General features: G+C 49.7%; 1 protein-coding gene across 2 annotated transcripts in view; it reads left to right on the top strand.

The window, feature by feature from the left end:
• Nucleotides 1-283: 283 nt before the first annotated feature.
• The window catches only part of L3mbtl1 (L3MBTL histone methyl-lysine binding protein 1), a 32,697-nt gene continuing 6,502 nt past the window's right edge, over nt 284-26,478 (top strand). The window contains exons 1-20 of one of the 2 annotated variants that reach the window (XM_021155694.3): nt 284-309; nt 1,194-1,361; nt 3,880-4,025; nt 4,381-4,595; nt 4,877-4,991; nt 5,200-5,347; nt 5,490-5,607; nt 6,361-6,442; nt 16,542-16,630; nt 17,095-17,199; nt 17,960-18,095; nt 18,418-18,509; nt 21,693-21,844; nt 22,269-22,345; nt 23,032-23,117; nt 23,267-23,377; nt 23,817-23,931; nt 24,269-24,368; nt 24,535-24,732; nt 24,840-24,889. In XM_021155694.3, the coding sequence (XP_021011353.1) occupies nt 3,890-4,025; nt 4,381-4,595; nt 4,877-4,991; nt 5,200-5,347; nt 5,490-5,607; nt 6,361-6,442; nt 16,542-16,630; nt 17,095-17,199; nt 17,960-18,095; nt 18,418-18,509; nt 21,693-21,844; nt 22,269-22,345; nt 23,032-23,117; nt 23,267-23,377; nt 23,817-23,931; nt 24,269-24,368; nt 24,535-24,732; nt 24,840-24,889 (2,125 nt within the window). In that variant the 5' untranslated portion in view covers nt 284-309; nt 1,194-1,361; nt 3,880-3,889. Of the gene's footprint in view, nt 310-1,193; nt 1,362-3,644; nt 4,026-4,380; nt 4,596-4,876; nt 4,992-5,199; nt 5,348-5,489; nt 5,608-6,360; nt 6,443-16,541; nt 16,631-17,094; nt 17,200-17,959; nt 18,096-18,417; nt 18,510-21,692; nt 21,845-22,268; nt 22,346-23,031; nt 23,118-23,266; nt 23,378-23,816; nt 23,932-24,268; nt 24,369-24,534; nt 24,733-24,839; nt 24,890-26,478 lie in introns of those variants that run through there. The other variant, XM_029469373.2, reaches the window with a different exon arrangement.

The following is a 26,478-nucleotide window of genomic DNA, read 5'->3' as shown; positions in this document are numbered from 1 at the left end:
GGAGATCCATCAGGCTGCCTGCTTCTCCCGGCTCCGTGGTTCCCAGGATACTATAAAAATCTCCACCCACTTCTCCAGAGCAGCAAGCGGGTTTTACAGGGAAGAGGCAATTAAGCCTGCAGCCCCAGGCTCCGACGGAAAGCAAAAGCTGCAACCTAGGCCATAGCCATGCAGACCCCCCACTCCAGCAAAGGAGCTCGGCGCCGGCTCTGCAGGGAACAGGCCCGCCCCCCTGTGTGCGCAGGCGCGCGCCGCACCAGGCTCCCACGGTCGGTCGCTCGGTGCGGGCGGCAACCGCTAGCCATGCAGGTAAGCACGGGGCAGTGGTCTCTGGCTGGGCGCTCCCAGGTCGCCACACCCCAATCCCGGTCAGCACGGCGAATCCTGGGGTGCCGCAGGCACCGCCCCAGGTCCTTTTCCAGCTCCTGCGGCACCGGCTGTGGGCTGGGGAGGTGGCTCCGCAGACTCTGGGCTGTGGCGCTGCAGGTGGGGGCTTGCTGGCTGCCGGCGAGCGAGCCCACTGACTCTCTGCATCCAGAGCGGTAGGGAGGGCAGAGCCTCGGCCTTGCAGAGAGATGCAATCAAGAGTTTTCCATTAATAAAAGGGTGTGGAGGGCGAGTGTGGGCTATCCATAGGCCATTTGGCAAACTTTCCACTGTAATTGATCTTCAATATTTTTAGCAGAAAACAGGATTTTTACAATTTTGGAAATAAGGGGGGGGGTGTGATGTAAAGAATTCCGCCATTTTAGCGGTTAAAAAGTAACCCTTAGGCAGAGCGGACAGATCAGTGACCGCCCCTCCCGCGACTGTCTGCATTAGTCCCAAGGAGGTGGGTGGGGGTTTTGGATACTCCAGCCGCGCAGGACTGCTTCTATCGGCTAGCTGCGGCAGAGAGCGAGCTGGGGGAACTCCCACCCCACCCCCAAGTGTGCTGTGTGCATCCACTACTACCTGCCCTGTTTCTCCAGCACCTACCACCGGGGCTTTTATTGGATGTCTGCTGTTTGTATTGTGGTCTCAAAAAACTCTGGGTAGTGTGTGTGTGTGTGTGTGTGTGTGTGTGTGCGTGCGCGCGCCTGCCTGGTGGCAGACAGGCATCTGTCAAAAACTCGACAGCAAGTGACAACAGCAGGGACACATTCAGAAATAGTTTATTGAGCATCTACTGTGTGCAACCACTCTTGTTTTAGGTAGGACTCCCTGGAATCATAGACCAGGTTTATGAGAGTAGCCTTGTGAAACCAGCAAGATTTGGCAGAGATGTTGAAATGCTGGCGTAGTCCTAGCAGAGGCCTCACAGCCTGAGGAGCAGGAAGCCCTGAACCAGAGATGGCCTCGCAGAGAGCCCTCAAATGAAGGTAAAGGCATGGGGTCTTTCTAGCCCTCTATGAACTAATCATCTATGGCTGACTGAGGGAGACAGCACTCGAGAGACACTTCCCGGGCCAGTGACTGACAGTTATCATTATGTTCCAGAAGGGTCTCACTCAATGCTTTTCTCTCATTGGCACGGGTCCCCTTTGCCCTCCCAACCTGTTTTGGTTCTCCAAGGCTCCACTCTTTTCCCTGTAGTCATTTCTCTGTCTCAAATACCATCGTCACACAACATCTTTCAAATCCGTCCCAGCGCCAACCTCACTCATCCTTTATCTTTAAAGTATAAGCCTCCCGAGAGCCCTTTGTCTTGGTGGCACCGATGGCCCCCAGAGTGCAGTGAAGTGCTGAGACCTGGCATCTAGCTGGACTAGAAAGGCCAGCTTCAGCTTCTTCTCTGAGACACCTGCTACGTGGGACTGGTTTTTGAAACAAAGTTTTTTGAATAAGCCACTCTTCTTGACCTCTCCAGTATTTGAAACAAGAGATTTGTTGTTTGTTTGTTTGTTTATTATATGTAAGTACACTGTAGCTGTCTTCAGACGCACCAGAAGAGGGCATCAGATCCCATTACAGATGGTTGTGAGCCACCATGTGGTTGCTGGGATTTGAACTCAGGACCTCAGGAAGAGCAGTCAGTGCTCTTAACTGCTGAGCCATCTTTCCAGCCCCGAGATTTGTTTTATTTAAAACAATTAAAAGTAAGCCGGGTGTGGTGGCACACGCCTTTAATCCCAGCACTCAGGAGGCAGAGGCAGGAGGGTTTCTGAGTTCGAGGCCAGCCTGGTCTACAAAGTGAGTTCCAGGACAGCCAGAGCTATGCAGAGAAACCCTGTCTCGAAAAACTACAAAAAAAAAAAAAAAAAAAAAAAAAGTGATGCAAAGGTGGGGGTGGGGAGATGGCGCAGGGTTAAGAGCACGCGTTGCTCTTGCCTACGACCCAGGTTCAGTTCCCAGCACTCACGTGGTGTCTGACAACCAACTGGAACTTCAGTTGGGGAAGGGGGGGTGCCGCTTGAGGGGGAATATCAGAAGCCCTCTGGTGGCCTCAACAGGTACTGCATACACATGGTGCCCACAAACATTCCAGCAAAAGCAACCATACACGTAAAATCAAAGTAAATATTTCTAAGTGGTACAAACTCTTCAGCCATGAAAAGCAAAATAATTGGGACTGAAATTTGGGGGATTCTGGACTGCAAGTTTTAAACACTCGTTTTGTTTGACCCTGTCTACCTGTCTATACCACAGCTTTAGACTTTTAATGATAGACATCTATAACATATTCTGTGTTTTAGGGAGGAAAGCCTAGGAAATAAGTGAACAAACAAGGCGAGCAGGAGGGAAGGAGGGTGGGCATGAAACAGCAGCCATTGCACCTGATTTTGCAAGTAGGCAGGGTCCATGTTACTGGCTGGAAGCTGCCAAGCTCCCTGGAGCTTCTGTCTGAAGGGAGCGAGAGGATCCCTATTTGTTGAAGACCTTCTGGTATCACTCCGTCACATCCAGCATTTACCAAAGCCCCCTGAGGTAGGTGCCATCATCATTTTTATGTTATTTTATACTTAAGAATCTGGGGCTCAGAGTGGGAAAATTACTTATCTGCAATCACAGGTATTAAGTAAATGTAGAGACGCTGAGAGACCAATTCAAAACTCCGTCCTAAGCTAAGCCTCACACTCCTTCCTTATCATATATGCCAGACGCCATTGCCAAGTGCTGCTAGGAGGCGCTGAGTAGCAATCACACCACAGAATACAATTTCTTCTCTTCTCTTCCATTTCTCTCCATCCATCCCCCAACCTCTCTTCTGGATTTGAACACAGGATTCATGTTTGGTTAGTAAGTTAAAGCCCCCGGCTTCTGGATCTTGTGCTGACTAGGTCTCATATGCCACCCTTCTGCTATTCAGGTATGTGTATGTGTTTAACAGATGTTTCAGTGGAGGCTTTACAAACCCCCTTTCAACCGAATCCTCCACGGCTGTGCCTGGCCTTATAGGGAGTGGTGTATGGGGAAACACAAAAGGGCAGAGTCAGGGAAGATGTCACCTTCCACAAAGACCAATCCTGTTTGGATAGAGTAGAATATGGTTCATGAAGACTGAGTTCTCAAAGATAGGGAATGGAAGTGGAGGACCTAGAAAGTAGTGAATTTGGACTTAGCCTGGCCCTTGTCATTGGTCAAAGCCAGATCTTGGCCTGAGTCATGTATCCTATAATCAATTTTCATACACATAGTGTGCACGCTGTTAGGGGTTCCTCACACATACCACTATGCCCACCCTTACAAATAAAAGGCAGGGGAGGATGCAGGATCTGGCCAGAGTTCTAGCAATAACCTAGGTAAAGGCCAGGAGTCACAGCTGCTGCTGGCGTCCTAAAACGTCGTCTCAGAGATGAAACCTTTCTAAGTTGCTGGCTTGAGAATGGCCAGTTTCTCCTCCAAGAAGCCCCTCCTCTCCCTGTCCTCATCACCCTGGTGGCTGTGTTTGGTTTGTAGACACATCTGGATGGAGGGGCACACTGACATGGAGATACTAAGGACAGTGAAAGGGTCTTCCACAGGGGAGGTCAACGTGCACATGGTGGCCAGAGACAGCGCAGGTCTCCACCCCCAGCTGCCTACAACCGCCTTCATTATTCCTAGTAAGTCAGGCTCAGGGCTCTGGAGGGTCCACACTTGCTCAAGGTGTGGATGGTGGGTAAAGACATTACTTGTCACTCTGTTACTGGTTTTTTTGTTTTGTTTTATTGAGACAGGGTTTCTCTGTGTAGCCCTGGCTGTCCTTGAACTTGCTTTGTACATCAGGCTGGCCTGAAACTCAAGAGATTCCACCTAAATCTGCCTCCCAAATGCTGGGATTAAAGGCCGGTGCCACCACACCCAGCCTTTTCACCCTTCTAAAACTGTTTTTCACCTTTATATGCATGCGTGGCAGGAGTGAGGCCGGGTCACCAGGCTCATCATCTATGCTTTGTCTTATCTGTGTATCGTTTCTAGCCAATGCAGCTACCCTTGGTCTGCCTAACACTGCCCTGGATGTGCCCTACCCCCGGGAGCCAGTCCACGTGGGCGCCCTGGAGCGGGTGGCTGGCAGCGAACCCGTAACAGCTACTATTCTGCCACAGCTAAGCACCGGAACGGGGACCAATAGCACAGTCAGGCTTCTGGATTGGACTGGCGTTTCTGGATCTTTACCTGGTAGCGGCATGCGGGTCAGTCTCCATAAAGATTGGCAGTTGCAGGGAGGGGCCACGGGGCTTGAAGGCGGGGCTTGAGGCGGAAAGAGTAGAACCTGATAGAATCTAGAGGCTCAGAATGAGACTGGGACTGGACCCTGTGGTGGGGGAAGGGGGCGGGGGGGGGGGAGGTCGTGGGCGGAGTCTCGAGGCCTCCTAGAGTACTAGCTGGCAGAGCTAAATTAATAAAGCGTAGGTGACCCAAGGTGTGGAGAGCTGGAATAAGATCCTAGTCCTCAGAATTTCCTGCATCCCAGTTCCGGATAAACGAGTACGCGCCACTGAACATGATAGGAGTGGAGCGACCACGAAGCCCGGAGCAGCGACATGAGGGTGGCATGGCCAGGAGAGATGCTGGCAACCAGCACCCTGGTAGGATCCTGCACCCAGGTGCAATGCGTGGGTGGGTGAGGCTTTTGCTCCCTGAAGACTTGGATAATTGGGCTCGTGACCGGATGCGGTCCTAAGTGGAGAAGGCTGGATGATGCTGTCCAGAAGGAAATGGGCTGTAGGGGATGTGGGCGGAGCCTGAGTGTGCTGGCTATGGGTGGGAAGACTGAGGCCCAGCGGTTTCCCACAGATGTTCACCAGGACCGTCAAGACATCGCTTCTCTGGACCCCCCGGTAGACGCGAGTTCCTGCAAGTGCCAGGCTTGTGGGCCTCAACAAAGTAGTAGCCTAGACGTTGGTTCATCGGGAGACCGATGCCCTCAGCCTTTCCAGAAGCGGTAAGAGGGCTTGCAGCTTTTCTTGTCCTGTTTTTAGTTTGTAAAGCCTCCTTCCGGCGCCAGGCCTAGGAGAATGTGGATTACATTGGATATACACTGAGTGTATAGAATGTTTTCTCTGATAAGACCGTTCCCTTTGTAGGTCAGTCATAGTAGAGAACTCAGGCTGTACCATCGCTTCTGAGCTCCTGAAACCCATGAAAAAGAGGAAACATAAGGAGTATCAGAGCCCATCCGAGGAGTCAGAGCCGGAGGCCATGGTAAAATGAGGACCGTGGGGAGAGAAATACAAAGCTGGAACCTCAGTTTCTTTTTTTTTTTTTTTTTTTTTAAAGATTTATTTATTATATGTAAGTACACTGTAGCTGTCTTCAGACACTCCAGAAGAGGGAGCCAGATCTCGTTGCGGATGGTTGTGAGCCACCATGTGGTTGCTGGGATTTGAACTCTGGACCTTCGGAAGGGCAGTCGGGTACTCTTACCCACTGAGCCATCTCACCAGCCCCGGAACCTCAGTTTCTTATTCGTGTCAATCCTAGATAGGGGGCTGGGCCAAGAAGACTCCTAATGCATCCTGCTCCATCATGGAATCCATTCAGATTCCATCTTGAATCAAGCTGTAAACCTTATTAGAGGAAGGAAGAGAGGGAGGGAGAGAGAAGGGAGCAAGAATGGAGAATATAGCAGGAAGATTCTCTTGGGCAGTTAAAATCAGCGCAAAGCGGAACTGTTCATATACCCAGTTTCCCCACTAGAAATGAAAATTGCAGTTAGATCATATACAGAGGACTTATGTACTCACATGGACTGTACCTCCCAGTGGTACAGACCCAAGCAATGGATTGTCTGCAGGAACTCCGTCAAGGACTGCACCTACCCTAGAGGAAAAACTCTTTCGATTTCGGGCATAACATTGGACCAGAGAGCCAGGCAGGGGCCAGGGATCAGAGGCTGAACTTGTATCCCAACCTATGAGGACAATAAGCCGCCATCATCAGGTTTTCTCTTTATAGAAACAAGGAGAAGGAAAAGATGCAGAGAGAGAGCCCACCCCCAGCACCCCGGAGAATGAAGAGTGGAGCAGAAGCCAGCTGGGTATGGTAGCTTGTGTGTGTGTGTTTATGTGAAGTGTTCACATACCTCTGCTAGTGTGAGATTGAAGGTGTGGGGCGTGGTTGTGGTTGTATATGGTACATGTGAACACAGGCTAGTGTGTATGAAAGACAGTAAGACTGTTTGTGGTTTGTTTATGACTATGTGCTTATTCTAGGGGTTGTTTATCTTGCATTATACATCTGTGAGGAGGCCCTACTAGGAAGTCTGGGCTCAGTATCTGAAGACTTGAGCTCCCTCTTGGTGGGATTGGTAAACCCACACCAGTCACTGGCCTGACCTTCCTGTTTAGGCCCCTTTCCTGGTCTTTGGTTCTAAAGGATCCTTCCGAGTTAGCTTCTGCTCTCAGGCCTGCTGTTAGTATTTCTGTTGTCCCAGGTGACAGCTGTCAACTGGATCTAAGCAGAGCTTACCATACCAATCTTCATCAAGGTAGCTATTTGTATGTCTTCCTCTCCCAACACTTAAACTCTACCAACACTGGGCCCTGATGTATATATATATATCTATATATTTCTAGTTTTATTACACTGAGGGGGAGATGCCTGTGCCTCGGGGCCTGTTGGGGGTCAGAGGTCAATTTTCCAGAGTCAGTTCCCCCCTTCCACCACGTGGGTCCTGGGGAACCAATGACTTGGCAGCAAGTGCTTTTATACTGAGCCATCTTTGAGGTTGGCAGGATCTCTGTGTCTTGGCTGCTAAGCCTAGAACCTGGTATGGAATGGGCTCTCAATGAATGTTGGTTCGGTAGGTGAGTTGATGGTGTGTGTGTGTGTGTGTGTGTGTGTGTGTGTTGTGAGTCCTCCTGGACTGGACTTCGGTTGTATGAGTTTTTCCCGTCCTGGTCAGAAGCAGAGAGTGAGCTCAGAAGAAGCACCACGTGCGAGACATTTCCTATGCTCTCATTTTAAGGGCATCGGCAGGTGGGGCTTGGTGTCCCACACCTGAAGTCCCAGCATTTGTGAGGCAAAGACTAGTCTCTGTAAATGTGTACGCCAGCTTGGTCTACATATCAAACTCCAGGCCAACTAACTGTCTTAGTCACTGTTCTATTGCTGTAAGGAGAAAGCAATTCTAGTAAAAGAGAGGCCTTCATTGTGGGGCCAGCTTACAGTTTCAGAGGTTAGTTCATTATTATCATGGTGGGGAGCATGGAAGCAGGCAGGCAGGAAGTAGCTCAAAGCTACACCCTGATTGGCAGACAGAAAGAGAGAGGGAAAGGGACAGAGAAGGAGAGGGAGATAGAAAGGGGGGAGAAGGAGAGAGAGAGAAAAACTGGGCCTAGCATGGGATTTTGAAATCTTAAAACCCAGAAATCTTAAAACCCACCGACCCCAGCTGGGCGTGGTGGCGCACGCCTTTAATCCCAGCACTTGGGAGGCAGAGGCAGGAGGATTTCTGAGTTCAAGGCCAGCCTGGTCTACAGAGCGAGTTCCAGGACAGCCAGAACTACACAGAGAAACCCTGTCTCGAAAAACCAAAAAAAAACAAACAAACAAACAAAAAAAACCCACCGACCCCTAACACTTCTTCCAACAAGGCCACAACTATCCCAACAAGGCCACACCTCCTGATCCTTGTAATCCTTTCAAACAGTTCTACTTCCAGGCATTCAAATCCATGAGCCCATTGGGGCCATTCTTATTCAAACCACCACACCAGCCTAGGCCACAGAGTGAGACCCAGGCTCAAAACAACAAAGCAGAGCCAAGACAAGGACAGCGTCTTACTGAGACTGCTCAGCCGCTAAAGCTCTTCCAGACAACCTGGGTTGAAGTGCCAACACTCACAGAGTGACTCAGCCATTTAACTCCAGTGCAGGGGATCCAGTATGCCCTTGTGATCCCTGCAGACACATCAATTCTTTTTTTTTTTAATTATTAATTTTAAAGAGTGATACTTGAGAACCTCATTCCAAGTTCTGGGTGTAGCTCCAGAGATGTCCATGCATTTGGGATCTGAAGACAAACCATGTCCAAGCTCTCATTCTATAAACATTCAGATCCATCATCTGTGGCACTCCGGGATCGACTAGTCATGGCTTTTCAGATTCAGAGCATCTTTCTCTATTTCTTTATACTTACTTACTTTAGTTAGTTAGTTAGATATTTTTGTCTTTTGTATTGCTGAGGATAAAATCTAGGAGCTCACATGTGCTAACCAAATGCTTTGCCCCTGGGCTATATACCCAGACACCTATTCTTATTTTAAAACAAATAAGATTTGGTCAGTTATCTTCTACTATTAATTTTTTTTTATATATTTCCTTTCATTTTTATTTTTGGGTATCATGACAGAATCTCTGCGACTGCCCGAGACTGATGGTCTTCTTGCCTCGGTTTTCCAAATGCTAGGATTCCACACCCCTCTGCTACCATATCCAGCACCAGTAAATCTTTTTTTTTTTTTTTTTTTTTTTTTGGTTTTTTCAAGACAGGGTTTCTCTGTGTAGCCCTGGCTGTCCTGGCACTCACTCTGTAGACCAGGCTGGCCTCGAACTCAGAAATCCGCCTGCCTCTGCCTCCCGAGTGCTGGGATTAAAGGCCTGGCTCCTTTTTTTTTTTTTTTTTTTTTTTTTTAATTTTTGTAGCCTGTTTTTGTTGTTGTTGTTTTTTTAAAGATTTGTTTTTTATCTTATGCATGTGGGTAGTTTTGCCTGCGTGTATGTCTCTGCATCACATGTGTGCAGTGCCCACGGGGACTAAGAGAAGGCATTGGATACCTTGGGACTGGAGTTATAGATGGTCATGAGCTGTCGTGTAAATGCTGGGAACCAAAAGCAGATCTTGTTTTTTTTAAATAATGTCTTTAGGAAAACAAAGTTTTCAGTTGATTATATCCGGTTTATCGTTTTGGGGGGATGGTTGGGACAGGGTCTCTGTAACGTTGGCTGTCCTAGAGCTCACTCTCTAGACCAGGCTGTCCTGAAACTCAGAGACCCACCTTCCTTTGCCTCTCAAGAGCTGGGATTAAAGATGTGTGTTACCACACCCAGTTCATTCATCACTATTTAACAGTTGGTGCTTTAGGCATAGATGTTTATGAAGCATAGGTTTTACAGCTTTATTCAGCTATAATGCACACAGACTCCTGCCCATCTCTTTGAAATATGCAGTTGTGGCATAGTATGTATGCAGAATCATATAACTACCACCATAGAAAACATATAAACATTTCCAGGCGGGCGTGGTGGCGCACGCCTTTAATCCCAGCACTCGGGAGGCAGAGGCAGGCGGATTTCTGAGTTTGAGGCCAGCCTGGTCTACAGAGTGAGTTCCAGGACAGCCAGGGCTATACAGAGAAACCCTGTCTCGAAAAAACAAAAACCAAAACCAAAAACAAAAACAAACAAACATTTCCCTCCAAAGAAACCCCCATATCCTCAGTGGTCATCCCCACAAATCCCCTTTATCTCCCCTCCCCCAAACCAGCAATAGTTTAGTACACATGGGGACTTTATGCCCTTGGGTTAAGTCATATCTGTCCATCACCCGATAGGCAGATTGCTTCTATGTTGGGCTGTTATGCTCTCACATCTGAACATTGTACACAGTACAATGTATTTGTGTAGATACATGCTTCAGTTTTATTGGCCATATACCTAGGAGTGAAGTGTTCTTCCACATAATGGCTCTACATTTATCTTTTGGACAAATTACAGGTGGGGCTTGGTAGCGCACACCTTAAGTTTTCCTAAGTGGCTATACTGTCATCTTAAATCCTTGCCAGGATGTACAAGGCTCTAGCTTATACCTGTCCTCAGTGTTTGCTGGCATGTGTCTGGTTTTCCCTCTTAGCCATCCTGTGGGCTGTGAAGTGATATCTCCCTGTTGTTTGGATGTGTGTTCCCAATGACTAGTAAGCAATATGTTGGCTCTCAGACCCTTGTTCATTTGTAAACTGGATGTAAGAAACTGATTCTATATTAAAATGCTATAGGATTGGGGAGGGGCTGAGAATCTGAGTGTACTTCAGTAGAGACACCTGTCAGGATACCAGCTACAGGGCCCTAGCTTGCATCTTGCTTGTTTTTCTCTTCCTCTCTTCCTCTTCCTCCCCAATGCCTTTCTTTCAAAATTCCCTTTGGCTTTTTAGGGCATGATTCTTCTCTTTTGTTTTGAAGCAGGGTCTTGCTGTATAGCTCTCTCTGACTGGCCTAAAACTTGTACATAGACCAGGCTAGCCTCAAACTCACAGCTCCATCATCTGGTGCTCTGCTTCCCTGGTGCTGGGGTTAAAGATTCGCGCCACCACTCCTGGCTTCTTCTTCTTTCAAGTCACAGTCTCATTATACAATAGCCCAGGTTGGCCTCAAAGGAATGACTCTCCTGGCTCAGCCACTGAGCTTCCGAGGCATGTACTACCCTGTCTGGTTTAGTGAGGTGTTTTTGTTTCTTGAGAGGAGGTCTCACCCTTTGTCTCCAGCTAATCTCCAGTTCACAGTTTTCCCGCCTCAGCTCTGCAGATCCAGAGCTACATGCAGGAGCCACCCACCTGGCTTAGAAACGGTTTCTGATTTCTGTGTATTTTTTGAAATACCCTCTCATTTTGTAAGCCCAGGCTGGCCTGGAACTTGCTGGCCTTGCTTTTACCTCTGTAGAGCTAGGATTACAGTCATGTGCTGCTATGCTCAGCTATATGAACACTTTCTGAACTCAAGTTCCTAATCTAAATTTTGATGCAAAATTCTACAAACTCTTATTTTTAGGGGAGAAGATGGTTCCCTAGCTTTCATTAGCTTTTCAAAATAATCCCTTAGTAGTGTCATGTTTTTGAGACCATGCCCTCCTGACCTAGTCACGTCTCCCCACCCCACCCCTTTTCTAGACAGCATCTCACTATGTATGTAGCCTTAGATGGCTCTTGGACACTGGCCTACTCTAGATCTTGTCTACTGTGCACTGGCTAGGAGCTAGAGTTCAGAGTGAGCTAGGCACCAAGGCTTACCCAAGAAGCTCACAGTTGCAGAGATTGGATAAGTAGCTATCATCTAGCAGTATGATGTACCATATATCATTTAATAGTATGTTATATATCAGATAACAATATGACGGGCGTCACGTGTGGGCTATGTAAATACAAAGCCATTTCGCAGGGCAACCACTTCATGCAGTCAGTTCATCCATCTGTCCTTTCTCTACTCACATAACAACGCCTGTTGAGCGTCTATTCCTGGTAAAGCCCTAGCCAGATGCTGCAGCTGGGTCTGGGTCTTAGAGGGTAAGGAAGGTTAGGAAGATAGAAGGAGGTTGGGTGCCGGATACTCAAACCAGAGGGCTCAGCCTCTGCAGAGCCACAGACACAAAGGCATAGAGAGGTTCCCAATACAGCGTGAGCAGGAAGGAGTGGCTACTTTACAGAGGCTTTGTGGGCTGTGGACAAGTGTACGGTTTTCTTCTTTAGGTGGAGATAAGATATTTTGGGACTTTAAAAAAGAAAGTCCTTGATGTGCCAGGGAGGGTGATACCCAGGGAGGGAGGGAGGGAGGGGCTCCCCCTTCTTAGAAGGGAAGAAGAAGGGGGAACTGTGTATGGGAGGGGGACTAGGAGGAGAGGGGGAACTGATATTAGAAAGTTAAGTGAACAAATAAATGAGTGAAAAAAGTCTTTACTTTGGAGATATTTGGACAATGTAATAAGTTTGGAACAGGAAAACCAAGAAGGGGGAGCAAGGACCAAATGAGGAGCAGTGGAGACAGACTCAGGAGCTGGAATCAACTGGACTGGGGGGTTCTGTGGAGTAGAGCGACATACAGGCCACTGGCAGGTTCCTAGCTGGATGAATGGATAGACATGCCACTGTTTGCAATAAACAACACGAAAAGGACCACAGGCTTTGGTCTAGTCACTTCCAGGTTAGCTTTGATCAGGCTGAGCTTTCCCAGGGCATGTGAGGAAGCTGAGGCAAGCAAAGAAGTATCTCTGCAAGCTGGAGAGCCCCTGGAAGCTGGAAGCACCACTGGAAGCTGGAGCACTCCTAGAAGCTGGAGCACCCCTGGAAGCTGGAGCATCCCTGGAAACTGGAGCACCCCTGGAAGCTGGAGCATCCCTGGAAACTGGAGCACTCCTAGAAGCTGGAGCACCACTGGAAGCTGGAGCACCCCTGGAAGCTGGAGCACCGCTGGAAGCTGGAGCACCCCTGGAAGCTGGAGCACCCCTGGAAGCTGGAGCACCCCTGGAAGCTGGAGCACCCCTGGAAGCTGGAGCACCCCTGGAAGCTGGAGCACCCCTGGAAGCTGGAGCATCCTTGGAAGCTGGAGCACCCCTAGAAGCTGGAGCACCCCTGGAAGCTGGAGCACCCCTAGAAGCTGGAGCATCCTTGGAAGCTGGAACATCTCTGGAAACTGGAGGGCAGCTGTTTTACAGATGACCTCTGTGATGCCTTCATACCACTCATATAAATGCCTCTTCTTAGTAGACCAATCAGAAGAGGGATCTTTCTTCACTATAAACAGCCACATGGCTTGTCAGGGAAGCCAGCCTGGATGGCAGCCCCATGTAGCCCCTTGGTTGGGGTATCAGTGTATAGTATATAGATTGTGCAACCACAGACGGGAGCTTGAGACTTAACTTGATCTTGGGAAGATGAGACTAAATGTTCACAGTGGGGAAGGATGCAGGAAACTAGAGGAAACCGGGGCTTTCCACAGAAGGGATTCAGATATTATAGGGAGGTGTGGGAGCCAGGCCTCTTCTCAGTGGCTGATCTGCAATACAAGATCTCTCCTCTCATTTATGACAGGTACTACCAGCCTTTCCTGTCACCTCAAGGCCTTAGGAGTTCTAAAGGAGATGGTGTATATGGAATCCCTGCAGCGTCTCTGGACTCCCAGTTCCTGGTAGCAGACAGGGCACACAGGTGGCTCAGCTAAATGGTAAAAGGAATAGTTAAGATAAAACAAGGTGGTGCGTGATAGGAGACAGAAGGCCAAAGGCCTGTTAAATGCTATGTATAATGAGAGCACCAAGTTAGCATTGGTGGGGGCTGTCAAGATGGCTCAGTGATTAAGAACACTGGCTATAAGCTGGGTAGTGCTGGCATACATACATCTTTAACCCCAGCACTTGGGAGGTAGAGGCAGATCTCTGAGTTCCACAACATCCAGGACTACACAGAGAAACCCATCTTGAAAACAAACAACAAAAACTAAAGAGCATTAGCCAGGGCTGGAGAGATGGCTCAGCGGGTAAGAGCACTAACTGCTCTTCTGAAGGTCTTGAGTTCACATCCCAGCAACCACATGGTGGCTCATAGCCACCCGTAATGAGATCTGATGCCCTCTTCTGGTGAGTCTGAAGACAGCTACAGTGTACTTAGATATAATAATAAATAAATCTTTGGGCCAGAGCAAGCAGGGACTGAGTGAGCAGAGTTGACCAGAGCAAGCAGGGCCAACCAGAGTGAGCAGAGGTCAAAACAAACAAACAAACAAACAAAAAACACCAGCCAGCTCTTCCAAAGAACCACATGGTGACTCACAACCATTTGTAACTCCAGTTCCAGGGGATCTGTTGCCCTCTTCTGGCCTCTATGTGCACTGCATGCACATGGTGCACATACATACATAATACATACATACATACATACATACATACATACATGTAAGACACCATATACATTTTTAAAAAGACAGTACTAGTACAGGGAAGGAATTGATGTGAGAGGGGGCTGATGATGTAAGAGCTAACAGACCAACATGATAAGAAGTGTCTAATGTGGCAAGGCATGGCGTGGGCATCTTATAGCTTAGCTCTATTGGAAGATGGGTAAAGGGGTGTAAATTCAGGATTGAAGTACCTAGGAGCAACAGAGGTGCCTGAGGTAAGAATGCTGGCAAGTATCCAGAGACTGCCCCACCTGGGGATCTATCTTATATACAGCCACCAAACCCAGACGTGATATCGAGAAGTGCTTGCTGATGGAAGCCTGATATGGCTGTCTCATGAGTGGCTCTGCCAGAGCCTGACAAAGACAGAGGCAGAAGCTCACAGTCAACCATTGGAGGTCCCCGATGGAGGAGTTGGAGCAGGAGCTGAGGGGGTTTGCAGCCCCATGGAGGGAGCAACAGTGTCAACAGGCCACACCCCTTGGAGTTCCTGGAGATTGGATCACCAACCAAAGAATACACGTGGAACGACCCATGGTGCTGGCTACATATGTGGCAGAAGTTGGCCTTGTTGGACATCAGTGAGAGGAGAGGCCCTTGGTCCTGAGGGTGTTCGATGTCCCAGTGTAGGGGAATACGAATAGGGGAGGATACTCGGAGTGGGTGGGGGAGCACCCTCATAGAGGCAGGAGGAGGGGGGATGGGATAGGGGGGATCCAAAGGGGAGATCTGGAAAGAGGAAAATATTTTAAATGTAAATAAAGAAAATATCCAATCAAAAAATAATAATAATTTAAAAAAGAAAAAGAATGCTGGCAAGTGCTCAGCCACTGACTGAGCTAGTGTCACAGTTTTGGGAGGGTAAGGCCAACAGCGGGATGTCACCTAGGAAGAAAGACCTGGGTATTGTGAAGGGTTCAGTCATAGCAGTGGTGGTCTGGATAAAGGGTCAGACAGGGTAGTGTGGCATCCCAGTGAGGATGGAGGACAGCACCAGCATGATTAGCCTGGCATCCTGAACTCTGGGCTTATTTCTTCTTGCCCCTGCTCAGTGAGTAACAGACGAAGCCATGTAGAGAGCAGATATTTTGGAGGAATGTAATAGGGATCTTACTCAGGACAAAGGATGCCCTGAGGAGATGTGTACTAGATTTGGCACTGGCGTCAGTTTCTGAGAGAGTTTGAGAGCTTGATTGATCAGTTGATGAGCTGAATACTTGTCTTAGCCCAGTGGGGTTGAGTCTTTGGGAGCTCAAGGTTTGGTGCAGTTAACTAAGAAATTTAGGCAGCTGTAGAACAAACAAGTTCCACGGAGGAACAAACCTCTTCCTGGGCTAGCAAATCACAAGCTTGAATGACCCAAGGCCAAGGAAGCCAGAGCATGGGGAACTGGGTCAGTGGGTCAGTCTTGGGCAAGACCAGGAAGGATTAGTCATGTGACTCTAGTCTTGCTGGCACTTCATAAGGACCTCTTCTAGACCGTGTATTACAAAACCCTCACAAACTCTCTATAGCATCACAAAGCTGAGTCATTTTCCAGACATTAGAGCGGCCTTCCTACCCCAAAATCCAAGCTGACTCTTAATATGCTGCTGGGTCTCTGATTGTCTGTGTCCTTCGGTGGAAGGCAGCTCAGCTGAACTGATCAGCCTGCCTTTTGGTTAACTGGCTATCACAGCCTTTAAAGGGTCCTGTACATGGAGACCGGGCATCTTCTAGCAGAAAAACTCCCCATCCCTCCTTCCCCAGGACTCTTAAGACTCGGGTATGAACAGGACAGAACCAGAGGTTCTAGAACCAATACATGTATATTTGTGTGTGCCTTTGTGCGCGCCTGTGCGTGTATGTTTGCACACACTTGTGTCCATGAACCCATGTACTCGTGGCACATGTCTGTGCTCACACTCAGCATTGCACGTGTCTGGGAAGACCAGAATTGGTTCATATATGCTGGGGCACACCCAGATTGCACCCATGTTTTTATGTCTATTCCTTTAAGTACTTAGGAGAACATGTTTAGAAAGGTTTCTCGTTTCTGTGGGTTCTCTCCTCCACTTCTTCTTCCTCTCTCTTCTCCCCCAGCCCCCACTTCTATATTTCTTCCTCTTCCTTAGTGAGCTTAGGTAGCGCTGTAATTAAGTCCTCTGGCTCAGGTCTCATCGCTAATCCTCACCCTGTACATTTCCTAGAACAGAGCGGCTGGGTCTTTGTGACCGTCATTGCTGTATAATCCAAAAGGCTTCTGCTGACAGTGGCTTGGGTGGGGGTGGGTGAGAAACAAATCATCCTATGACCTCACCTCAGGTCTGAGCCCCCCCGTGTCTGGCACTGTCATGGCCACGTGGGACAAGAGGTACAGGTGGACAGTCAAAGGTTTGCTTGGAGGCTAAGTGAGAGCTCAATCGGGGGCACCAGGAAGATTGTCCATGCCTCAGCAACAAACCAGGAGCCAACCCACCTCTCTTGTCTCTCCAGTGTCCAGTGAGAAGAAGGACGGCTGGTCCTGGGAGTCCTACCTGGAGGAGCAGAAGGCCATCACAGCCCCAGTTAGCCTCTTCCAGGACGTGAGTTGGGCAGTTTCAGCCTAAGCAGAGTTTGTCCTCTCAGTTCAGGGTCTCACCACTAAGAGCAAGCCTTCTGGTGTTTTCCACTGAACCATCCTTGATGCACTAGCAGAATGAAGAAGTCTAGAGTTGAAAAGGGTGCGCTGTAAGGAACTTTCTGTTAGGGCCTCTAAGCTCACCCCTCACCACCTGACTTGTGGATTCTAGAACCTTTCACCCAGTTCAGCATTGACCTCACCATGAGGCAGCTAAGAGAACCCTTAAGTCTAGCCCTGACCCAGCCCTTCAGAATAGTCCTGCAGCTCTCTCATCCTCTGGTGACCCCTGCAGGACAGATCCCCATTAAGTCACCCTTTAACATCTGCAAGGCAGATGGGGCCTAAAGACGCTCCTTCACCCCGAGCCCACTAGGCAAGGATAAGGCCGGATGGAAGCTGGGTCCTCTCCACTCTGTGCATTGACAGTCCCAGGCAGTCACCCATAACAAGAATGGCTTCAAACTGGGCATGAAGCTGGAAGGCATTGACCCCCAACACCCGTCAATGTACTTCATCCTCACTGTGGCTGAGGTGAGCCTGAAATACCCTTCCAATGTTTCAATGTAGTGTGATGGAGCCTACATGGCCGGGGGCGGGGGAGGGGGGGACAGATGGGTAGAAGGGTGGCACTGCCTTGCCTCAGGAAGCCCAGGCATCCAGGGCAGTCCATTGGAATATAGGGAAATCAAAAAGTAAATACTGGAGAACAGATGAGAAGCCATGGGACACCGCAATTACTGAATAGTATAAGTTGTCTATGCTGGGGGCGGAGGTGGGGTGGGGCATATCAAAGATGCAAAAGGTAGGGGTGCTGCTGTCTCAGATCGAAAAAGGCTCTGTCCTCTAGGAAGGGAATCTGTGAGATGACCATAGTCGTGACACACCATGGGCTTGCAGATAAAGACCTATTCCATTTGGCCCAAGGGATAGGAAAGGCCTAGGAAGGCCTACCTGCCACCATCCTGTGCTAGAGAAGGAAAGCCCAAGCAGATACAGTGGAACCAGGCCTGGAGTATGAGATAAGAGTAGGAGTATAGCAAGGTGCATTGAGAGGGTACAGTAAGAGGAGGTGGCAGAGAGAGAGACCCCAGAGGCACAGAGCAATCTGTAATACTTCCCACCAGTCCGGTCTGGGGTGTAGGGAGGCAGGGGGCTGCTATGGAGAGAACCCACCTTGCACTCAGTACTCAGGGAGCCTGCGAGCATTGGATCCCTGAGACTGCAGACTGGATCGGGAGAGGTAAAGGAGGCGGAGGGAGGCACCTGCCTCTGAGTCTTCTCTGATTCACAGGTGTGTGGCTACCGCCTGCGCCTGCACTTTGATGGCTACTCTGAGTGCCACGACTTCTGGGTCAATGCCAACTCCCCTGATATTCATCCCGCTGGCTGGTTTGAGAAGACTGGACACAAGCTGCAGCTTCCCAAAGGTAAGATCTCCCTGGGTTGGTCCCTGGAGGGCAGTGAGTCCCAGAACCATCTCTTTCTCCCTTTAGGGGTTTTTTCCATTGTTGTTTTGTTTTGCTTTGATCCTAAACAGCAGGACAGCCTCTCCATCCCATTCTGATACAGCGCCCCTCTGAGTCTTTTCTAAACCCTTGGAGTGTTTGCCAGGTCTGTCTTCCATTAGCAGAAAGTCCCTGAGGGGCTTGGGGACCTCAGACCTGCCTGTTTCTACTTCATTATCGGGGCCCTCACCATGGCCCAAGCCTCTGCAAGGTGCTCTGTTCTTTCCCCCCTCGAGGGGCCCAGGTTACAAGGAAGAGGAGTTCAGCTGGAGCCAGTACCTGCGCAGCACGAAAGCTCAGGCAGCCCCCAAGCACCTGTTTGTAAGCCAGAGCCAGGTGAGTATCAGTATCAGTGAGCACCACCCCTGCGGCCAAAGGCCCCACAGCTGGCCACCGGGAGTTGACTCAGAGGAGTGGAACTCACTCTGATCTGGTTTCCACTGGCTGGAAAGAACAAAGACAGAAAAAGAAAAAAGTGCTGGTTAGCCACCCCCTACCCCGTTCCCTCCTTCATCTTGTCTTCATTCGTTTTTTTTTTTTGTTGTTGTTGTTGTTTGTTTTTGTTTCGAGACAGGGTTTCGAGACAGCCGCATTCACTCTGTAGACCAAGCTGGCCTCGAACTCAGAAATCTGCCTGCCTCTGCCTCCCAAGTGCTGGGATTAAAGGCGTGCGCCATCGTGGCCCGGCTTTTGTTTTTTTTTTTTTAATTACCTTTTTTAAAAACTGTATTTTGTGTGGGGGATGCACATGCTGCATAGCACCCACAGAGGTCGGAGGACAGCTTGTGGGAGTGGATTTTCTGCTTCCGTTTGTGAAGCCAGGAATTCAGACTCAGACTGTGTGGCTTAAAGGCAAGCACCTCAACTCCCTGAGCCATCTCACCAGCCCTCATCCATTTTTTTTTTGTTGTTGTTGATATAACAAAATAATACAGAAAGAAATGAGGGTTGTTTTGTCCTATAGCTTCAGAAGAGGAAAGTTTGTTGAGCCTCTGAGGAGGCTTCATGGCAGGCAAATCCCACACTGTTGGAAACATGTATGGAAGAGATCGCAGGAGTCAGACAAGCGTTGAAGCACAAGCTTGCTTGCCTGCCTTCCTTCCTTCCTTCTTCCCTTCCTTCTTCCCTTCCTTCTTTCCTTCCTTCCTTCTTCCCTTCCTCCCTCCCTTCCTGCCTTCCTTCCTTCCTTCTTCCCTTCCTCCCTCCCTTCCTCCCTTCTTTCTTCTTTCCTTCCTTCCTTTCTTCCTTCCTCCCTTCCTCCTTTCCTTCCTTCCTTTCTTCCTTCCTAGCTTCCTAACTTCCTTTGATTTCTTTTTCTTCTTTTGGGTTTTTGTTTTGGTTGGTTGTTTTTTTGTGTTTGGGAGTGGTTTGTTTGTTTGTGATTTGGTTTGGTTTGGGGTTTTTTTGAGACAAGGTTTCTCTGTATGTGTATCTGTGTGTGTGTGTGTCTGTGTCTATGTCTATATGTGTCTGTGTGAGTCGGTGTGTGTGTATCTGTGTGTGTCTGAGTGAGTCTATGTGTATGTGTATCTGTGTGTGTGTCTGTGTCTGTGTGTGTCTGTGTGAGTCTGTGTGTCTGTGTGTGTCTGTGTGTATGTGTATCTGTGTGTGTGTGAGTCTGTGTGTCTGTGTGTGTGAGTCTGTGTGTGTGTATCTGTATGTGTATCTGTGTGTGTGTCTGTGTGTATGTGTATCTGTGTGTGTGTGTCTATGTCTGTGTGTGTCTGTGTGAGTCTGTGTGTCTGTGTATCTGTGTGTGTGTGTCTATGTCTGTGTGTGTCTCTGTCTGTGTATGTCTGTGTGAGTTTGTGTGTATGTGTATCTGTGTGTGTGTGAGTCTGTGTGTCTGTGTGTGCATCTGTATGTGTATGTGTATCTGTGTGTATGTGTATCTGTGTGTGTGTGTATCTGTGTGTGTGTGTCTATGTCTGTGTGAGTCTGTGTGTCTGTGTATCTGTGTGTGTGTGAGTCTGTGTGTCTGTGTGTGTATCTGTATGTGTATGTGTATCTGTGTGTATGTGTATCTGTGTGTGTGTCTGTGTGAGTCTGTGTGTATGTGTATCTGTATGTGTGTGTATCTGTGGGTCTGTGTGTGTGTGTCTATATGAGTCCGTGTGTATGTGTATCTGTGTTTGTGTGTATCTGTGTGTGTATGTGTGTGTATATGTGAATCTGTGGGTCTGTGTGGGTCTGTGTGTGTGTTGTCTGTGCATAGGCTGGTGCTTATGTTCTGCACAGCCCAGAAGAGGGCATTGGAACCTGGAGCTGAGATTACAAACATTTGCAGGCCATGAATGCTAGGATCTGAACTCCAGGCCTATGATTGAGCAGCAGGCACTCTTAATCACCCGGGCCATCTCTCCAGTTGCTTTCAATAAGGATTCAGTCTCTCAGGGACCAGCCCCACCCGGTTCTCCAGACCCTTCCAGCCCAGGACCCTTTAAGGGAAACACCTAAGCCATAGCATTCTCTGCTGCCGAATTCCCCCCTGTACATCATAGGTCCTTGCTCGCTTCACAGCCTGGACACTGACTGGTCTCTGCTCAGATAGCCTTCCTTTGGTTTGCTCTGCAGGTTATTGCCTATAGTCAAAGTCTATCCTGACAGCCTGTTCCTTTTATCTCTGACATTCCCATTAGCTTACCTCCTGCTTTTAATCTGTTCCGAGGCCAGTGGCAGGTAGCTTGTTAGTAGTTATGTATCACATGATCCCAAGCAAAGGGTCTGAGAGGGGTTGGGGGAGAGAGAGAGAGAGAGAGAGAGCCCCCCACTGAAGATAATTCCATACTGGGGGCTGGATGTGGAGCTTAGGAGTAGAGTGCCCCTCCCAGCTGACCATATCGAAGGCCAGAGACTCCACTATGCTGTTCACCGGGACAGTTGCTCTCCCATTCTAGTCTGGCCCCAAAGACTACAGTTGGGGGTAACAGGTGATTAATAGGGTCCTGCCTCCTATAGTGACAGGAAGTGCAGAATTTTTTTAAAGTCACTGGCCCTAACATTAACTGACATTGTGTCCTGGACCACAGATGTCATTTGGAGATGTTCGTGTGGGACATCTTGGAAGACGAGGAGGTGCTGTTTTTTTAAAGCTTTTGTCTGGTTGTGGTAACTCCCCAGCCAGTACCTTTCCCATTCCCTGTACCCTTCAGGGATGGAGCATGTCAGTCCCTCCTTCCCAACCATCCCGCTACTGCCCCCAGCTGCCTCAGGCAAGCATGGCAAGGCTTGTTTAGGTAGGGGAGACTTGTCCTCAGCCTGCCTGAACATTTGGGTAAATACATCCTGACAGTCGCTTACCTTCTCCTACAAGTCAACATAAGGAGATCATTGCCTTTGAAGGACAGGAAGTCCCTGAGCAGCCCAGACCAACCCTCATTCCCGACCTATTTCTCCCTGTGTCTATTTCCCACTTCCAGGTAATCCTCGTAGGGAACCCACTCCTGTGTTTACCGGGTGGTCTGGGCTAGCTCCAGCCAGCCTGGCCCTGGCTGGTGGCAACCCTCTTCTTGCTCCTAGAGTACTCCACCTGTGGGCTTCCAGGTGGGCATGAAGCTGGAAGCTGTGGACCGCATGAACCCCTCCCTCGTGTGTGTGGCCAGTGTGACCGATGTGGTGGACAGTCGCTTCCTGGTGCACTTTGATGACTGGGGCGATACTTACGACTACTGGTACTGGGACCTGCTGGGGAGGAGACACTAGGGGAGGGAGGCATCTTCTCTAGGACCTCAGACAGCATGAGGTCCCACCTAGTCCACTCCTGATATTTAGATCTTGTTCCAGATTGGGAGATGGGAGTAGGTAGTGAACTGTCCTGTGTATCTGAGTGCCATGGGATATGTGGCTCAGTTTTTCCTATTCCATCAGAAAATACCTTGGCTCAGATGCACACTCACCCCTTCACAGATCTCCCCTGGCTATTATGGTATGCTAGAGTTTTCAATTAATGTGGTAGTGTTCTGACCCTGTGTCGGTTACCCATTTCTCTCACCAAGAAGGCAGATGCAGAAGTCCCTAATACCATGCTGTAGGGACGGACGCCAGGCTCAGCCTTCCCCATTTATCCTGGGACAGTAATATACTCTTGGGTTTCAGGTGTGATCCCAGCAGCCCCTACATCCACCCAGTAGGCTGGTGCCAGAAGCAAGGGAAGCCGCTCACCCCTCCACAAGGTGAGGTTGCTGCCCTAGCATGCATCCTTCCTTCCTAGGCCTGCTTCTCTCTTCCTGTCTATTCACATGTTAGACGTGTTCCCTTTACCTCGTGAGAGTAAGAATCAGATAGGGCCTGGAGCCTCGACTTTTTGGGGTTTCAGAAGAGAAAGTTAGATGACTACCTCAAGCATGCAGGGGTCTCAAATAAAACACATATGTCCTTTCTTCTAGGACTGCCACAGGCCCAAGTGTAGCAGAGGTTTGGATAGGCCTAAGAGCAATAGGGTCGTAAGTGATAGGAGCTAGGATTCCAACAACGCTGAGCTCTTGGGGTTCTGTGTGCTTTATTCTCCCCAGAATCCATCTGCCCCAGTAGCCCCACGCAAACAACTAACTGTAGTCACATGGGGAAGGAAGTTTCTTCTCCCAAAATCTCCACCCCTTCTATGTTTGTTTGTTTTGTTTCATTTTGATTTTCGAGACAGGCTTTCTCTGTGTAGCCCTGGCTGTCCTAGAACTTGCTCTGTAAACCAGGCTGGCCTCGAACTCACAGAGATCCACCTTTCTCTGCCTCCCAGTTTTGCTGGGATTAAAGGTGTGCACTACCATGCCGGGCTTCCCTCTGTGTTCTTGATCCTGACTGGGGACAGAGAGTTCCTTGAGTCACTTGGCTGGCTCAGATCCTGTTCTCACCACTTCTCTAGACTACCCAGACCCTGACAGCTTCTGCTGGGAGAAATACCTAGAAGAAACTGGGACCTCGGCTGTGCCCACTTGGGCCTTCAAAGTGGTGAGTTGACTCTTGCCCTCTCCAGACTGTCATGTCAGTCAGCCAGAAGGAAGCCTTAGCCAAGACACCATCTCCCCTGTAGCTCTCTTCTTGGAGCCTCAGCTCTCCCAAGCTTAGCCTTAACCTGAAGAGCACTTGTCTCCCTACAGCGACCCCCTCACAGCTTCCTGGTGAACATGAAGCTGGAGGCTGTAGACCGCCGGAACCCAGCACTGATCCGGGTAGCCAGTGTGGAAGATGTGGAGGATCATCGGATAAAGGTGGCTCTGGGACCCTAGGCTGGGGACCGGGGGTGGACAGGTCAGTGGGGCAGGAGTTCTGTAGAATATTCAGAGAGAAATCAAAGTCATAGCGTGAGATAGGAAGCTGAAGACCCCAGATCTCATTCTTTCCTTAGCTGTGACTCGCTTTTGTGGGCTTGGATAGGTTCCTTTGCCTCTCTAAGCCAACCTTACCATCTGCAAAATGGGTCTCACAATTCTTGTCCTACACAAGGACTGAATGGGAATGATAGCATTTTAACCAGTGAAACTCTAAGAAGCTGTGGCCAGAGGCAGTCATTCTGTAGGTGGCCCCTGTATTCTTCCTCTTTAAGATTTTGTCATAGGCTTGGAGAGAACCCCTGAGCCCAGCCAACCTCCTGACTGAGCTGGGCTCTCAGAGCAATACCTGACCCCCCCGAGGACCTTTCTTCCCCAGCTCCACTTTGATGGCTGGAGTCACAATTATGATTTCTGGATCGATGCCGATCACCCAGACATCCACCCTGCAGGCTGGTGCTCCAAGACAGGACATCCCCTGGAGCCTCCTCTCCGTGTGTACCCCCCGAGGCACTCTTCTCTTTCCCTTTCTATCAATCTCTGACAATCCCACCAGGGCTCCAGTGCCCGCAGTGAGCCTGGGATGCCTAGCCCCCCTAAGTAACCCCTCAGGACTTCATGCTACACTAAACCAAGGCATGCCCACAGGCCCCAGCAAACCTTCCTTCCCCACTGATAGCTGATACTCAATGGCAGCAATAGCACAGCTTGGCTCTGGGCCTGGTCTCCAAAGTTCTGAAAACTCTTTCCCCCTACATGGAAACTGGTGTTTCCCTGTCCCATTCCCCTGTCTCCACGACTCTGTGCCAACTTCTCTTTCTGCCTGTGCAGGGCCCAGAGAGTCCAGCTCTGTCTCCCCTGGGGGATGCCCCCCTCTCAGCCACAGGAGCCCACCCCACACAAAGACCTCCAAATATAACTTTCACCACCGGTAAGTAAAGTCACAGGTGAGGCCTAGAGGGAAGCAGGTATCGTTCAGGTATTTACAGCTGTGGAGTGAGACCCATCCTCATTCCCCAGGACCTGCACAGGGCCAAGGTTAGGGATGCTCTGTAGAGACACTTGGGTCCACCCAACTAAAGCCTTCCTCTCCCCAGGAAGTGCCCCACTCCTGGCTGTGACGGCTCCGGCCATGTCACTGGCAAGTTCACAGCTCACCATTGCCTCTCTGGCTGCCCGCTGGCCGAGAAAAACCAGAGCCGGCTGAAAGCGGAGCTGTCCGACTCGGAGACCGCAGCCAGGAAGAAGAACCCATCTAATTTGTCCCCAAGGAAAAAGCCTCGCCATCAAGGCCGGTGCGGAGGCCAGGGAGACAGGTCCTGGGCTTCACGGGTGTGGGGCCTCATGTCTTCCTGAGGCAGCTACTGATCCTCTGCTGCGGGCCTGGTCCCTCTCTCTCCAGGATCGGACGCCCTCCAAAGTATCGCAAGATTCCAGAGGAAGATTTCCAAGGTGAGCCCAGGTCCCCATCTCAGGGTCCTCCCGCAAGTGGGTGCACGGAACACCCTGTGATTGATGGGATCAGACGTCAGGCCTCAGGGACAGGGGAGATGGGAAGGAGGCTGCAGTTTTGAGTGTTTGGGTGCACAGCGCAGTGGCAAGAACTCAGGATGTGGCCGTGAGTGGCATCTGTTCCTGCAGACTTGCTACATTTCCCGGGGTTGGAGCAATGGCCCTGTTCCATTCTCCTGTGATTCTAGGCTTCCTTGGGAGACCGTGGCTGTCAGTTGTGTCCAGGAGCTTGCTGGACATCTCAAACCTCCCTTTCCTCTCTTGAAAGCATGGCTAGAACCTACCTTTGTAGAGTCAGTGGCTGAAATGGCGATGGTAGCGTCTGCTGTTTACAGAGCCAGGCTTTTCATTCGCCCTCTCTAGCTCTCCAGCCTCCTGCACTGTGTCTAACTAAGGAGGAATGGGAGGTTCAAAGGCAAGCTCATTCACCTCGTGAGGGGCTGAGCTGGGATTCAAACCTGGACCAGTCTTCTGCTACACGGCATTAGGCTTAAAGCACTGCGCCCTAATGTTGTGTCAGTACCAAGTCCCCTTGGGTTCATTTGCATGGATTTCTGTAACAGAAGACCACAGACCCGGTAGCCTAAAGAGCAGGATTTATTCCCCACAGTTCTGGACATGCAAGCCAGGTGTCTGGATGCGTATCTTGTCAAACCACTCGTCCCCGCTACTGGTCTGACTTGTGTGAGCATCCCACACATTGTACATGCAGATTCCTTGACCCTGGCGTCATCAGTCAGATGCTGAGGATGATAGGAGCCCATTGTGTGGTGTGGTGTGTGGCTAAGGGAGGCTGGTTAAAATGTTCAGCCCTCCTTAACAGGCTAGCCCAGGGGCAGGCCATGGCTCCTCTGCTGCCTGGCCTGCCACAGGGCACCTGGGTCAGCTCCCAACTGCAGGTCTACATTCTAACCACCAGAGGGCGCGTCCTGATTGCTGGACGTGGACAGTTCTTGGATTATGGGGTGGGGGGGGGGGTGGGGGGGGTGGGTGATGCCATGATGTGCACGTGGAGGTCAAAGGTCTCTTCATAGTGCCAATTCTCTCTTTCTACCTTTAAATGGGTTTGGGGGATCCAATTCAAGTTCTCAGGCTGTCACAGTAAGTACCTTAAGTACCTTTACCTGCTAAGCCACCTCGCCAGCTCCAAAGTCAGTCTTTCCAGTGGTTGTACCTGTGGCCCAAAGGAGAAGAGAAGGCTCAGAACTCACCCAAGACCCTGAGGCATCTCAGGGACAGAGGTGAGGTGTCTCACCTCCATAGAAAGCTCCCTGCTTCACCAGCAGTCCTTTAACCAAAAAGGGACGCCCTGGCCACGACTAAGCCTTCTATTGTAGACTCCTTATACATCCATGGCAGACCTCAATCTAGGTTCTGGAAGTGCCGGAGACCCTGCACATCTTTCACCTCTGTGAAAGAACCTTTAAGCTGTGCAGATAGATGATTTTTTTAAAAAATGCTGTAAGTGCTTAAGAGAGTCTGACTCTGCTCTGATGACTAAGGTAGAACCCAAGGCATCCAAAAGGGGT

Source organism: Mus caroli, unplaced genomic scaffold (genome assembly GCF_978045245.1).
Source record: "Mus caroli unplaced genomic scaffold, Mus_caroli_1 scaffold_2, whole genome shotgun sequence".
In the NCBI taxonomy this organism is placed as follows: Eukaryota; Metazoa; Chordata; class Mammalia; order Rodentia; family Muridae; genus Mus; species Mus caroli.
This window is presented reverse-complemented; position numbering and strand designations above follow the sequence as displayed.